Source organism: Silurus aristotelis, assembly GCF_946808225.1.
Source record: "Silurus aristotelis genome assembly, chromosome: 22".
NCBI lineage: Eukaryota > Metazoa > Chordata > Actinopteri > Siluriformes > Siluridae > Silurus > Silurus aristotelis.
In genome coordinates this window covers 9,796,884-9,810,600 of record NC_139595.1, presented here as the reverse complement: position 1 = coordinate 9,810,600, position 13,717 = coordinate 9,796,884, and the positions used below count along the sequence as shown (strand labels likewise).

Here is a 13,717-nt window from a genome sequence, read left to right as displayed (position 1 = left end):
AGCCCCACAACATCCAGAGACTTGAGGTACTCAGGGCGGATCTCATCCACCCCCGGTGCCCTGCCACCGAGGAGTTTCTTTACTACCTCGGTGACTTCAGCTTGGGTGATGGACGAGTCCGCCTCTGAGCCCTCAGCCTCTGCTTCCTCAATGGATCCTTTAATTATGTTATTATTAATAATTAATTATATTTATCTATGTGAAGACACTGATCATGTTAATGATTTCTCACAATAATTATCAACAATGATTTAACAAGGTAGGAAACAGATAAATATCAATATGCAAAACTTTATTTCTATAAATCTTTGCAAGTATTAAAATTTTCAAATGATCACATCTACAACATTTTCACTAGCCACTAACAATTTTTAACAAATTATGCACTACGTTGCATCATGATTGTACAGATGATCAATTACATTCATTCATTCATTCATTCATTCATTAATTTATCTTCTCCCGCTTATCCGTAATGCGAGTCGCGGGGGCAGCAGTCTAAGCAGATTCCCCAGACACTTCTCCGTGTCCAGGGATCGGGCTGTCAAGGCCCCCGCCTTCGACTGCTGCCCAATCCTCTCAGCACCGGTCCCTTATGGTCCCTCCTGCAGGTGGTGAAAGTGGGAAGTGATTAATTACATAACATATAAAAAGCAACTTGGAGACCAGCTAGCTGTAATCTAATATAAATGGTGTTGCTCTGTTGTAAACTGGTCAGTGTGCCCATGCTAACCCCTGTCCACCACCAATATCTTTTACAATGGACCAATGGATGGTGGCCTTATATTCTTAAACATCATGTGGAAAGCAGGGTGCATGTGCATTGCTTAGGAAGAGATGGAACCAGGGTGCATTTTGGGAAGGAGATACACAGTGAAGGTAAAATGTAGTTCTGGGCAATGTTCTGCTGGAAATCCTTGGGTCCTGCCTACATAAATATTAGGCAAGTGGTTGAAATGTATAGCTAAACATTGCATTAGAGACCTTAACTCAATTCTGTACATGCATATGACGTGTCATGATTGTACAGATGATCAAATACATAACGTCAAATCTTGTGTCATGCATGTGATGTTTTTGCATGTTGGATGCTAGGTATTGAAAGTAGCTCTTCATGAAAATCATGTTGATATTGCTATATCAATTGCTGTATGAAAAGGCTGCAAAACAAATAGGATTAATTTAAATTCAAAGAATGTCACATAATACGTACCCCCCACATGACAAACAAGTCAAGAACTTTAGTTGGCATGAGAGAAAAGTCTGGATAAAATATCTTCTCTTTAACCTTAGTGGTGGCATGATTGTTGGTGCAGATTGTCTGGTTTGAGTATTTCAGAAACCAGTGATCCTTTTTTTTTTTTATGCACAGCAATCTTAAGAGTGTAAACAAAATGGTACAAAAATTATTTGCAAAAGTGACAGTTCTGTTGCTTCTTTTAGCTCAGATTAGTGTGGTCATTCTCCTCTAATCTCTATTATCAAGCTGTTTGAGTTTCTGCACAGAGGATGTCTTTATTTGTTTTTTTTTTTGTTTTGTTTTTTTCCAAAACCATTTTGTGCAAAACCCTGTTAAAATTCCACATCAACAGTTTCCAAAATACTCAAACCAACTCATCATCTTAGTCCAATAACACATAGACCAAGCAGAAGTTTTTTGTATTACTGAACACAGAAACATGGTGAAATGAGTAGAATATAAACTTAATATAAATATGTAAAATTAATATTGAAGTCTATTTAATCAATAAAAAAAATAAACAATTGCCTAATTCTTATATTACTATAAAATTGCTTACATGTAATACAGTGGAACCTCGATAGTTCATGACTTTTCATTTGGAACTGGACTAAGAGTAACTCGTGAAAAATCTCATAGTTCGCAACAAGCCGCGAGTGGCTCGAAAGCTCGGCGTAACATTTCAAAACAGAGTTTGTACTAATAAATTACATAAAATGTTTTTTTTTATTATTCAATTAGAGTAGTAAATCAATCATTTATGACAAGTAATTCACAATTTCTGTTGAGTTTACAGTGCAGTACATGTACAATCCCCCTTGAAAAAGGAACCATCAAAGGGAGGGTCAAAACCTTACTATTTTTTTGTTACTCGCAAGGGGTCATAGAACGTAACCCCTGCAAGTATCAAGGTTGCATTGTATAGTGTACAATTAAGCAACGTTGGCTTATGAAAGAGGAAATGAGAGGCAGGTGTCTGTTTTCAAAAACAGAAAAGACTTTATTTTGCCACTACTTTTAATTCGCACACCCTAAAACTTAGAACATTCATTAACCAAAATATCACTCAGGATTTGGATCCTTACCACTTTCACAAGCTCCACCCTCTATTCCACCAACTGGTGATCGACCATGCCCTCAGTGCCACAAAGCTCCTGTGTGGATGCACACAATTTTGTGTTCTTATATATCTTATATATCTGCTATAGATGCACTATCCACTGAAAAATGTAATGAAAAAATTTTATACTGTCCAACATTTGAAAACTGCACACCAGGTGTCTTGAAGTTTTCCCTTATCCTGCCTCTACTATTTTACACAAGACAAACACTTGCAGACTTGTTACAGCTACCAAGATGATGTTGGTATAAAATTTGGCTTACAATCAAAGCTTTATTGAAAAAAAGTGCTGTTAGTACACCCCTAGTACTTGCAATATTAGCTTGAGGCCCTGGAATTGTGTATATGTGTATGTTTCACTCTTGTGTGCGAGAATAAGGGCTGGCTGGTCTGTGCATAGAAAATATAAATCCTTTCAAAATGTTTACATTTCTTTTGTGTGCAAATCAGTAAAGGTCAATGATTTAAATAGGAACATGTTTTTTCCATCATCGAAGCAACACAACATACAATACAAATGCAGTGAATTTAATTCAAAATGGGCAAAAAAGTACCTTATTAACAGACCTCAGAACCCAGAGTCAATACTTTGTCAGCATCTACAGTATATCTATAGCAAATACGGTCTTCCAAAAGTCTTCTTCCACTAATCTTTGCAGAAATGTTCATGCCAGGACAGTTTAGACTGTATTTTGCTGATGTGTAGCAACATTTAAATGATTCTAATTATTATTATGATTTAGGTCAGTACTATGACAAGGCCACTCCAGAATCCACCTTGTTCTTAACAAGCTGGAGGCTTAGCCCTTATGCTTGGAATCATTGGCCTGTCATTTTGCATACATACCAATACCATCCAACCACAAAAAAAGATCCTTCAGCTGCCATTCCACCCTGTTTTGCTATCATATGTGCACAACTTTGTTGCATAGTTGTTTTGGGAGGTCTTTGGAGGCCATGCTGATGCTATACAGCTTAAAGATAAAAATTAAGCTTCAAAATAACTTTTTATTCAAGTAATTGTAACGATTAAGTCATTTGGTTAATCCAGAGCTTTTAAGGAATTTTATAGTAAAGACTGTAAGTTGGGTGTGTTTGCAATTATTATAATGATAATAATAATTATTATTATTTGTATTATTTGTAGCACTATTATATACATTTTTGCAAATCAATGTAGGGAATACTGTTTTTATAGTCAGTGGAAATAAAATGTCTCTATTGGAATGTAATTAACAAATTACAATGACAAAAGTACACTTTTTTTTATCATGAATCTAATTCTCAACTGCAACAAGCTCTAACTGATTTGCAAGATGAAAAATGACCCAATGATTTGTAGAGGAGCTGTTTTATTTCATTTCTAAAAGCAAACTGAACAATAAGGTACTTTACAGCCTATATCACAAATCTGTAAACCCTTTGACTATTTCATTGGAACAGCCAAGTTTAAATAATTTGTTTTATGCTGTGTACATCCTACTACCTCTCCCCAAATCCGAAATCTGCAGGAGCAGCTTAAACACAAGCAAATACATCAGCATGACTATTTTCATTTACAAATAAAGCAATTCAATAAAATCCAGCAGCAGAATTTAGCAGAATTTCTGGAATAGGTACATATTCATATATGGTAAAACAGAACACAGCACAACTGTGAATTGTTAACAGGCATACACTGGTATGAGGGAAAAAAAAAAATTATTAAGATTTTATGAGGAAAATGTCACACAGTTTGGAAAGCACAGTATTTGTCCATCAGGTCTATGCAGTTCCAGCTTGCACAGTCAACCTTGATCACACAGTGTAGTCCTTCAGGCATCATTATCCACTGTATCTTATCAAAAAAATATTTTAATTAAATGTTAACTCTGTATCCTCAGGCACCATGATTCAAACTCAATTATCCTCTAATGTCCGAATAAATCAAAAGGACAAAAGAGGGATGACCACCCGTTAACTGTTTCTTATTATGCTTGTTAGACAGAAGGACACGTTTAAAATACCGACTATTTCTATGAGGTGTCGTCCCCCCCACATAGATCTTCAGTCTCACTAACACACACTTAAGCATGCATGGTTCTGTGGACTGACTCAAGACACACTGAAACAGTATGAGCAGAATATACTGCCATGTAAATATAACAGGAATGGTACAGTAATACAGTAATGCAGGTGAGAGACACACTGACGGGTCAGGAACAATATGCATCCGTTTCAGTCCCAGAATTCCTCAGTGGTGATAGTCTTTTTTACTGTGGGGTCTGTTACCCAGAAGTTTGTCAATCTCTGAGGCAATGTGAGGTGTAATCTTTGGAAGCACCTGGAAAGAAATGGTCATTTGAAATAACTTTAATAACTTGAGCCGAAATTAGTCACATATTTCTTTTTTTCGTTGCTGATGAAAATGAAAGTTTTTTAAATATTAAATATTTCATTTAAAAGGCAGTTTAAAATCCAACATAAAAAGGTGGAGTGTATATTTTTCAAGTGACCCTAACTGGATGCAAGCAGCATTGTTCATACACTCACCTATCTATCTTATTAAAAAACTGTAATCAGAAATTCGGTTAATCTTAAAAAATAGTAACAGTTTAGTATACAATTCTGTGAATGCAGTGTTGTCATATACACACTTAATTTAATAGTGCTATATTTACATGTAACTCAAAAAGCTGAATTGAATGTTTTAATAATATGTACTGTACTGTATTTTGATTAAATATCACCAGCTTTCTTGCCTGTATTGCGCCTAAATTTTCTGTGAGTTGCGCAGGATTGGAGCTCCCCAGCAAAACTGAACTCACTCCCTCATTCCGTAAGCACCAAGCTGTAGAAGAGAAAAGAAGAGACATGATGATTTCAGAATAACCTTTAGACTCATCATCAGATTAATTGTTTCCCCAATCAAACTGCAGCAATTACATTGAACAAAATAATAAATAAAACAAGCAACTTAAAAGTGCAATGATTCTAAAGCTCTCTTAGATTATGGCTTTAGTTACTGTTACATTTACTCACTAATAAATTGCCCATGCATTAAGTGAAGCTTAAACATTTAATAATCCAAATGCTGATTTAGTTTTAGCTTTTAACATCTTAATTGAATATTGTAGATTTAAAAAGCCTGATCCTAGAAGTACATTTACACTGCACTGTAAAATATTAGCCAGGGGTTATTTAATTTTAGTAGTCCTTAATAGCAGGTTGTGATAGGACAAGAGTAAAGCCCATTTAGTTATAAACACAGTACACATGCTGTAATAATTTAATAACAGTTCTGTGAAAAAAACACAAAAAAACAGGCTCTTTGGTAAATCGTTTTTTGGGTTTTGTCTCACCCACGGCAAGTTGCGGAAGTGTACAGCTCAGCTTTTCTGCAATATAACTCAGCTCTTTCAGCTTAGCCTGCTGTTTTCTTCCATCCTCACTTACTATCTTATCCTTCAGCCACTGGTATGACTGGTTATGACATAAAACACACACACACACACACACACACACACACACACACACACACACACACACACACAAAAAAAAAACAACACAGCTAGTTATAATAATGATGATCTATATGGAATGTTATTCAACATTTAACATATTTTAACAAAAGATTCTATCTACCTTAATTTTCGAACTATAAAGCGCACCCATATATAAGCCGCACCCACTGAATTTTACAAATATTTTTATTTTTAACATAAATAAGCCGCACCTGTCTATAAGTCTACACTAATGTACTTTACACAGGCTTTAACGAAAGACACGTTACACACGGTGTAACGGGTGAAATATGTTGCGCTTCCTTTAGGAGCATAGCGGTATTTTGGGAAAAGACCGGCACAGCATTTTTTCGTATTACTGCGTGTGTGGAGACCGAGGAATATGTCCTTATTATTTTCTGATGCTCATTTCTAAGTTTCTTTGAGTAACCCTTAACGCTGTTGCCAAGAAAAATAAAAAAGCATGAGTTTTGGAAACCTGATATGATTTCTGTTGCAACTGGAGTTACAACTCTATCTATCTATCTATCTATCTATCTATCTATCTATCTATCTATCTATCTATCTATCTATCTATCTATCTATCTATCTATCTATCTATCTATCTATCTATCTATCTATCTATCTATCTATCTATGCATGAACACACACACTCAAGATAACTTGGGCTTATTTGAAATGGTCTCGCTTGAGTTCCACTGACGTTCAGGTGCAAATTATTTCCACTAATTTACCTGGAACTGGTCATTCAAGGCTTGTGTGTGCAACCAATGAATAATTACATTGCGCTACAATGTAATTATACACACTGCAAAAGTTCAAATAAAGATACAGCAATATGGCAGAGAATAAGAAAGTAGTTATTTATTTACTTTTTACTCAAGCTGAACAACAACTTATAATTAAAATCCATGATGAGTTTAAAATCATTACTGAAAAAAAAACTTGGCAAATAAATCTCTTATATTGTATGGAATAAACTAGTTGCATGAGAAATGACTTCACGTAAACACTATAAATGCAAAAATAATATAGAAAATGTTTATTGATTCTGTATAAAAACTTACAAGTACAAATACTGTATTATTAAACAGTTTGAATAAATACATATATTAGTTACTGGACTAACTGAATTTATATAATGTGTACCTTATTAATTTTATTCTGAAGATGTTTAGATTTTATGCTGACTATACGTTTACTTCATGGAAAGAAGAATGTTTATTGAATTTCCTTCATCCAAAAGTGCTTCATCCACATTGGTTCCACATGAATGAACTACGTTGCAACCGGTATGATATAATATTGTATTTTAAAAGTGTTGAAATAAATTCAACCACCACACACTCACTAAGCTCACACTGCTACATTTTTGTCATATAAATATAAACAATTTGTTTTTATTTCCATTCAAGGGATTTTGTTTTTAGTTCCATTTGTGGAAATAAAACGAACAGGAAATAGCTCGCCTTATTAAAATGAGCCTGACATCTTAACTTGACTCACTTCAACAGTTACTACCATGTAGTCCCACCTTAATTGCTGCCCTGGAGGATTCTGGGACCCCATTCTCGTACTTTCCTGTAATGATTCCACAGGCGAGAGGAGACCAGGAGACCACGCCCACACCTGCAGTGCATTATTTTAGGGACAAACAGAGCAAGATTTAGTTTATAAAACTATTTAAAATGTTCACATTTTTATTTTTAAATGAAACATTTCATGGAATCTTCTAAGGTATGCTGTCTGGCTCTCTGCTGTCTACTAAATACCCAAGTTCTTTAAGTTACATTACCTGCATTAGCTGAGTTACTGTTTTGCAACAAATCAAAAATGTTTTAGGACCATCATTGCCAAACATATGCACTGCAAATTAAGACTGAATAGCACTGATACAAAATTATATCTGTGACGGTGTGCTTAATGTAGCCTTACCAATTTTATGATACAGCTCAGGCAACTGGACTTCCACTTTGTCTCTCTGGAAGAAATGATACTCAGCCTGCTCACAGACTGGAGGAATCAGATTAAATTGCCTTGCAACAGAATATGCCTCCTTTAGAGGAGGGGGGAAAAGAAAGATAAGGGGAGAGAGATGAAAAAAGAAAAAAGAGGTGTGAATATGTTTACTTGTGAGAATACAGAGCCTATATCGTATACAGAGTGCAAAAGACAAAGACTTTGGGGTTTTCTCTATTATCATAAGTGACAAAAAGTGTCAAAGATTTGCATATTATATCTTGTTCAATGAAAATCCTACGCTCTAATAATCTTTTGCATTATGAAACAATGGGGGGTTTAAACCTTTGTACTTCAATGTGTATTTGTGCCATTAAAAAGCTACTGAATTGTTCTGGTTACATCATGCTATTTAAAAATGGGTTACCTGAAAAATCTGCATGACACATCATCTTTAAAAAAAAGGTTAAAAGTTGTACAAAGCACAAATAATACAATACAAAGAATTGTTTAAAGTATTAAGATGAAGGAAATGTACATTGCCCACACTATATTACTTTATTGTTAGCTTTAAATAATGTGTGTTTTAGGAAACTCATTAGTTTGTTTGTCCCTCTTGTGATTGTATCTTCTTGTTCCCACAACATGGTTGTTATTGGAACATTTTCAATGACTAATCAAGATCTGAGGTAAAAATACAAAGTTCAACTGACCATTATCTCCATGGCAGTCCAGCGTGACGTCCCCCAGTACATGGACATCCCCTGATTTATTGCGTGAGTCATTGCTCTCACAATCTCTGGTAAATACAGAAGCAACAATTATATCACGCATTATACTCATATTTGTCATTTTCTGCAAAAAGCTCTAAAATTGATTCAGCAATGTCATTAGTCATTCAAGCTGCTTTTACAGGCTCTGCCAACACAAAACCAGCATTTTGTGGTGTTAAAATTCAGATTACTGGAAAATTCACTGTCTCAGCTTATATGCTTTTTGTATTTAATGGACTAAAAACTATTTATTTTTGTGTTTAGAATGTGCTGGAAAACCAAACTTTAGTCAGTGTTTCTGAAAAAAATAAGTGCCACTGAAATTATATGAGGAAGGATTTGCATAATACAGCTCAATGTTGCTGAACATGTTCCTTTTATCAGAAAGGTTGAAGCCGTATGCACACATTGCACACAGCAGACTGTTCACTGCATTTAAAAAGTGCACTTCATCCAAAAGTGCCTCCTAAAAAGTTCACTTTAATTCACTTGCTAATTCTGGATCTGGAGTTGCTAAATGTGAATTAATGGCACACTGTGTAGGAATGCATGTTTATGTAGTATACAACAGTTTAGGTAATAATGTGTTAGTGTGGTTGTGCTCATTAAGACACAAGTGCATTAGTAAAATAAGGTTCTGCTGTAGGGGGAAGAGGCCTGGGGTGCAGTCAGCATCCCAGTTTATCCTAAAGGTGTGCACTAGGTTTGAGGCCAACGCATTACAGCAGGACAAAAGATGTAGGAAATCTGGAAATTCAGATCCAGCCTGATCCAGCTTGAAAGAATTTGTAATGAAAAATGGCAGAAAATTGCCCAATCCATGTTTGTCATACCTCAAGTCATACCCAAAAAGACTAAGTCTGTAATTGTTGCCAAATGTGCTTCAACTAAGTAGAGTAGCGTCTGAATACTTATGTACATGTGATATTTTAGTTTTTATTTAATTGTAAAAAAATTTACAGACATTTCTAGATTTCTGTTTTCACTTTGCCATTATGGGGTACTGTATCAATTACATAAAATCAATTTGAACAATTGTAGTATCAGGCTGCAACATGAAATTTGTAAAGTGAGGGGAGACTAAGTACTTTCTAAATATACTGTGTGTGTGTCTGTGTGTGTCTGTGTGTGTGCGTGGCTCCCTGCCTGCCTGCCTGCCGGAGTGCCGACTCGTCATCAGCCAGTACCTGTTCTACAGTTGTTTATTGTGAACTCTAGGTGGCGTTGGCTTGCTGAGAGTAAGCGCTTCACTGCTGATACATTAACTACTATAGAGGTAATATCTACAGTAACAATATAGGGAAAGCGGTCTCAGAACACATAAAAAAAACTTATTGGAATGCTATAGTTTCTGTACAATAAAAAAATTATAATAAACCTTTAGCCAGGAAATATGTCAAAGAGCCCAGATATAAAAAAATCTTGTCCAGCCATAGAAGAATTTAAAAGTGAAATGAAAAATCCACCATACGGAGATTTAGTTCTGGCTTCCTAACTACCTAAAGAAGAGTTGTGGTGCTAATTTAGTCCTTTAGTCTCTCCTGTTCACCTTCATATATGTACACTTTGATTCTTTAATTTTATGAGCGAACAATGAAACATGACTGTTATCCTGTGTGTTTGATTTAAACAGACATTTTTCAGGATGGAGGATTCACTTCAAAGCTAGTCAGAAAAAGAGAACAAACAAATGTAGCATTTTTACTGTAAGTAAATTTAGATACACCATAGACAGCCCAAATAGTAGTGGCTACCACTATGATTACACTGTTCCACTGTTTATAAATAATCTAAATGTGGTTCTTTGTGTAGACACAATCACAATTTTTATTCCAGTGTAGTTTTGGAGGGCCTCCAGTATCTTCTTGCTTTCAGAGAATGAAGAACTGGGATGCTTATTTTGTAAACTGCAGCTGTGGTTGCATTTAGCCAAGCCAATTAAATATTTGCACATACAGATATGTTTACAGGATTAGATCAAAAAAGAAAGGTATAAGAATTATTTAGGACTACAAGAAATATTTCTGTCTATTTATATCCAAAGATACATTTATTTACACTTTGCTGAAGCATCTAATCACCTAAAAATATCAGTCTTTATGATGTGAAATACCGAACTTATTATCAAAATAGCATAACTCTATAATAATAATAATAACTTCAACACATCTCCATGTCTCTTTCAGCCTGATTAGCTCTTACCTAAACAGAGATGCAGCAGATTTTTTTGCTGTCCAGGAAGTCCACCCGAGAGAGGGCATGTCGCTAACCTAAAAAAATCTTCCACCCTCCATGCCCCACTTCAAGTTTGCTTGTGCCCTTTGTTTAATTGGGGGTGTTTACGTGTTCCACTGGCCTTTAAAGATCAACATTAGAAGATCTGCCACTAGATCTCAGCTGCATTATGGAGATCACTACATCTCCCTGCTCCACCCTAGACATCACTGTATTGACATTACTATATGAGTAATGATTCAAGTTCAGATGTCATTCTGCATTTCTTGTTCTACTAAGGACGTTGCTACACATTCTTTGCAGAGCTCAAAACTCCCTCCAATGGAGTTTTCTCACCATTAGGGATTGGAAAGAATGTTGCTCTCACTTCAGGGTAAATGTTGATCCATCCTCTGGCTCCACAGAGAAGCCAAACTGAGTCAGTTGGTGGCTTTACAATGCTTCAATACCTTCAGCATTGATGATAGCTATAGCGATCCCAATGATCTTTATCTATTCTCGTATAGAGTACTGTAGTAAAAGGCTTTGCATTTCCTGTACCATTTAATGATACAGCTGGTCAGAAGTCTTTCTATCATCCCTCTTTATAAGGTGGAAAGGATGGGAGGAGGAAGTTTGGCTTCCTTCAGCCTCTTCATAAAGTGGCTGTTTGGCTAAGCATGTCTTTTTTTAGAGTACAGAAAAGTTTCTTCTGTGTAGTGATGCGTGGCTAACTTGGACCTCCTGAAGTCAAGAATAATTTCTTTAGTCTTATGAACATCAAGAGCTGCATTATTCTGCAGGCTTGTTTAGTTCCTCTCTGTATGCTGACTCACAAGCACACGTCATAATGTGATATGAACTGTACTGTAGCATAGTCATAGTAAGCAGCAGTTGTCTAAGAACCCAGCCCTGCTGATGTTCAATGTGGTGGTGGCAAAGGTAAGCTGCTGATCCTTATGGGTTGGGGTCTCCTTGTCAAAAAGTCTAAAATCAAGTTAAAGAAGGCAGTGGTCAAACCCAGCTCACCACAGGCCTAGCTTTATTAGTTTTTGTGAGATAATTGTGGTGAATTCTGAACTGAAATCTAGTTTACATACTGTAACTGCCATTTATGTGCAGATGGGTCAAAGTTAGGTTGAGCAGGCTGTTTGACTGGCAGGTGTATAGAAATAGGGTAACATGGGTATGTTGTGATATGCAGCTTTATGTGGACTCTAAACAGAGTTTACCAGAGACAAAATAATAAGTACTTGGTTGGTGGGAGTTGGAGTATATTTTGCCCTATGCTTTGAACTGTGCATACATTTTTTCCCCAGTCCACCTACAAGTCAGTTGCCACCATTACAGACAAGTGGTGTAGCTTTGTAGTCTGTGCTGCGGAATTTACGCTGTTGAGGACACTTTCTGTCTTGTTTACTTTCACCTCTCTGACTCAGGTCAGATTGGCCTGAGCTGTAAGTTGGCTGTGTGTCAGGTTTTCAGCAGCAAGCTCACTTCAGCAACCATCCACACATCCGCACATTGTCAGTGCACTTGCTGCATTGAAAGCATTGCTGTTGAGATTTATTTGTCCAGCCTGTCTTTACAAAGAATGGCTCCTCAGATCAGATCACCTGTTTTTGAATAGGTATGGCAGGTTTCAAGAGTAGCTTTATGTCTGTATTAACAAAGCAAATGTGTTGTCCAAGCAGCTGAGGTGGGGACTGGGGGTAGTCTTTTAATCACTTTATGTAAACAAGGTTTGTACCACAGGTTGTGGAATCAACTTGCTGGTGTAATTTGGTTAAATGGCAATGAAAAATCTATTGACGTGTACTGTCTATAAGTTATCCTATAGAGTTCACTTGGCAGCCTAGTTCCAGTGCATTAGAGCCAGGAGGAATGTACATTCCAACAATGAGCCTGCTGGTAAACCCTCAGGACATGTAGGCCAGCCATCATTTCTTTTATAAGCTCCACCATCGAATATCAGTATTTTAAGATTACAAGCGCGTTCCTGCCCTATTCATTGTTTATGTAAAGAAACAGAGACCACTGCACTGAGTATTACCAGACAGTGCTGCTATCCTGTTGGGGTGATGGGCAGCTAGCCCAGCTAGCAGAATGACTTCACTAGGAAGGCTGCTGTTGAGCAATACTTCTACAAAAACAAAACCACAGCAGTCCCTGATTTCATGCTGGGTAGGGAGCTGTAGTCTAAGGAAATCCAGATTTTTGCACCACTATGTTATCCTTCTACACAAAATGTATTTATAAAATAAAAAAAAAATTGCACACTATTAAAACATAAGTGCACTATATAGTAAACAGTGTCTATCTGTATATTTATTTTGTTTTACTGCAGAATTCTGGAGGGACTTATGTGTTGTCTTTGAATAGAAAAGTAGTCCAATAACCATCCATTCTATTATTGGCTCCTGCAAGCCTAGTTGCATTTGGTCTCAACAAATCATTCGGGTCCACCATAAATCTTTTAGACATTTAACATCTTCTTTACAATACAAATAAATGTAAAACCATTAGGCTGGTAATTTTAAGCTAATGGTGTGCTATCTGTCACAGCTGCTCTGGAAGAAAAGAGAGCATTTTGTCTTTAACAACAGTTGAAATAAAACCTCTAAATCACCTAAAATAAATCTATATTAAGATTAATCGATATGGGGTGATTCTGCTCTTTGGGTGTAACAAAAATAAAACTCTTTCAATCAGTCATCACTAACAAAATCTTAAAATGGTAATGCCAAAAATAAAAATTAATAATTAAGTTATGCAACCTACAAACCAGATCTTCTTTTGTTTAACTCTTTCGTCATATCAGGTCTCATACGCCTAAATAAAGCTCAAATTATAGATTTCTAGCAATGTGTGTGTGTGTCATCAGGTTGACACACTTACTGCCTCTCTA

The 13,717-nt window shown here is 36.1% G+C and overlaps 1 protein-coding gene across 1 annotated transcript in view; it reads right to left on the bottom strand.

Moving 5' to 3' along the window:
• Positions 1 to 3,695: 3,695 nt before the first annotated feature.
• Positions 3,696 to 13,717, bottom strand: part of kcnab1b (potassium voltage-gated channel subfamily A regulatory beta subunit 1b) — a 61,250-nt gene continuing 51,228 nt past the window's right edge. Inside the window, exons 9-14 of the mRNA XM_083525976.1 lie at positions 8,536 to 8,621; positions 7,799 to 7,919; positions 7,398 to 7,492; positions 5,702 to 5,822; positions 5,102 to 5,190; positions 3,696 to 4,683 (exon numbers count right to left, since the gene is read on the bottom strand). Coding sequence (XP_083382102.1) covers positions 4,594 to 4,683; positions 5,102 to 5,190; positions 5,702 to 5,822; positions 7,398 to 7,492; positions 7,799 to 7,919; positions 8,536 to 8,621 — 602 coding nt within the window. The 3' untranslated portion in view covers positions 3,696 to 4,593. The remainder of the gene's footprint in view (positions 4,684 to 5,101; positions 5,191 to 5,701; positions 5,823 to 7,397; positions 7,493 to 7,798; positions 7,920 to 8,535; positions 8,622 to 13,717) is intronic.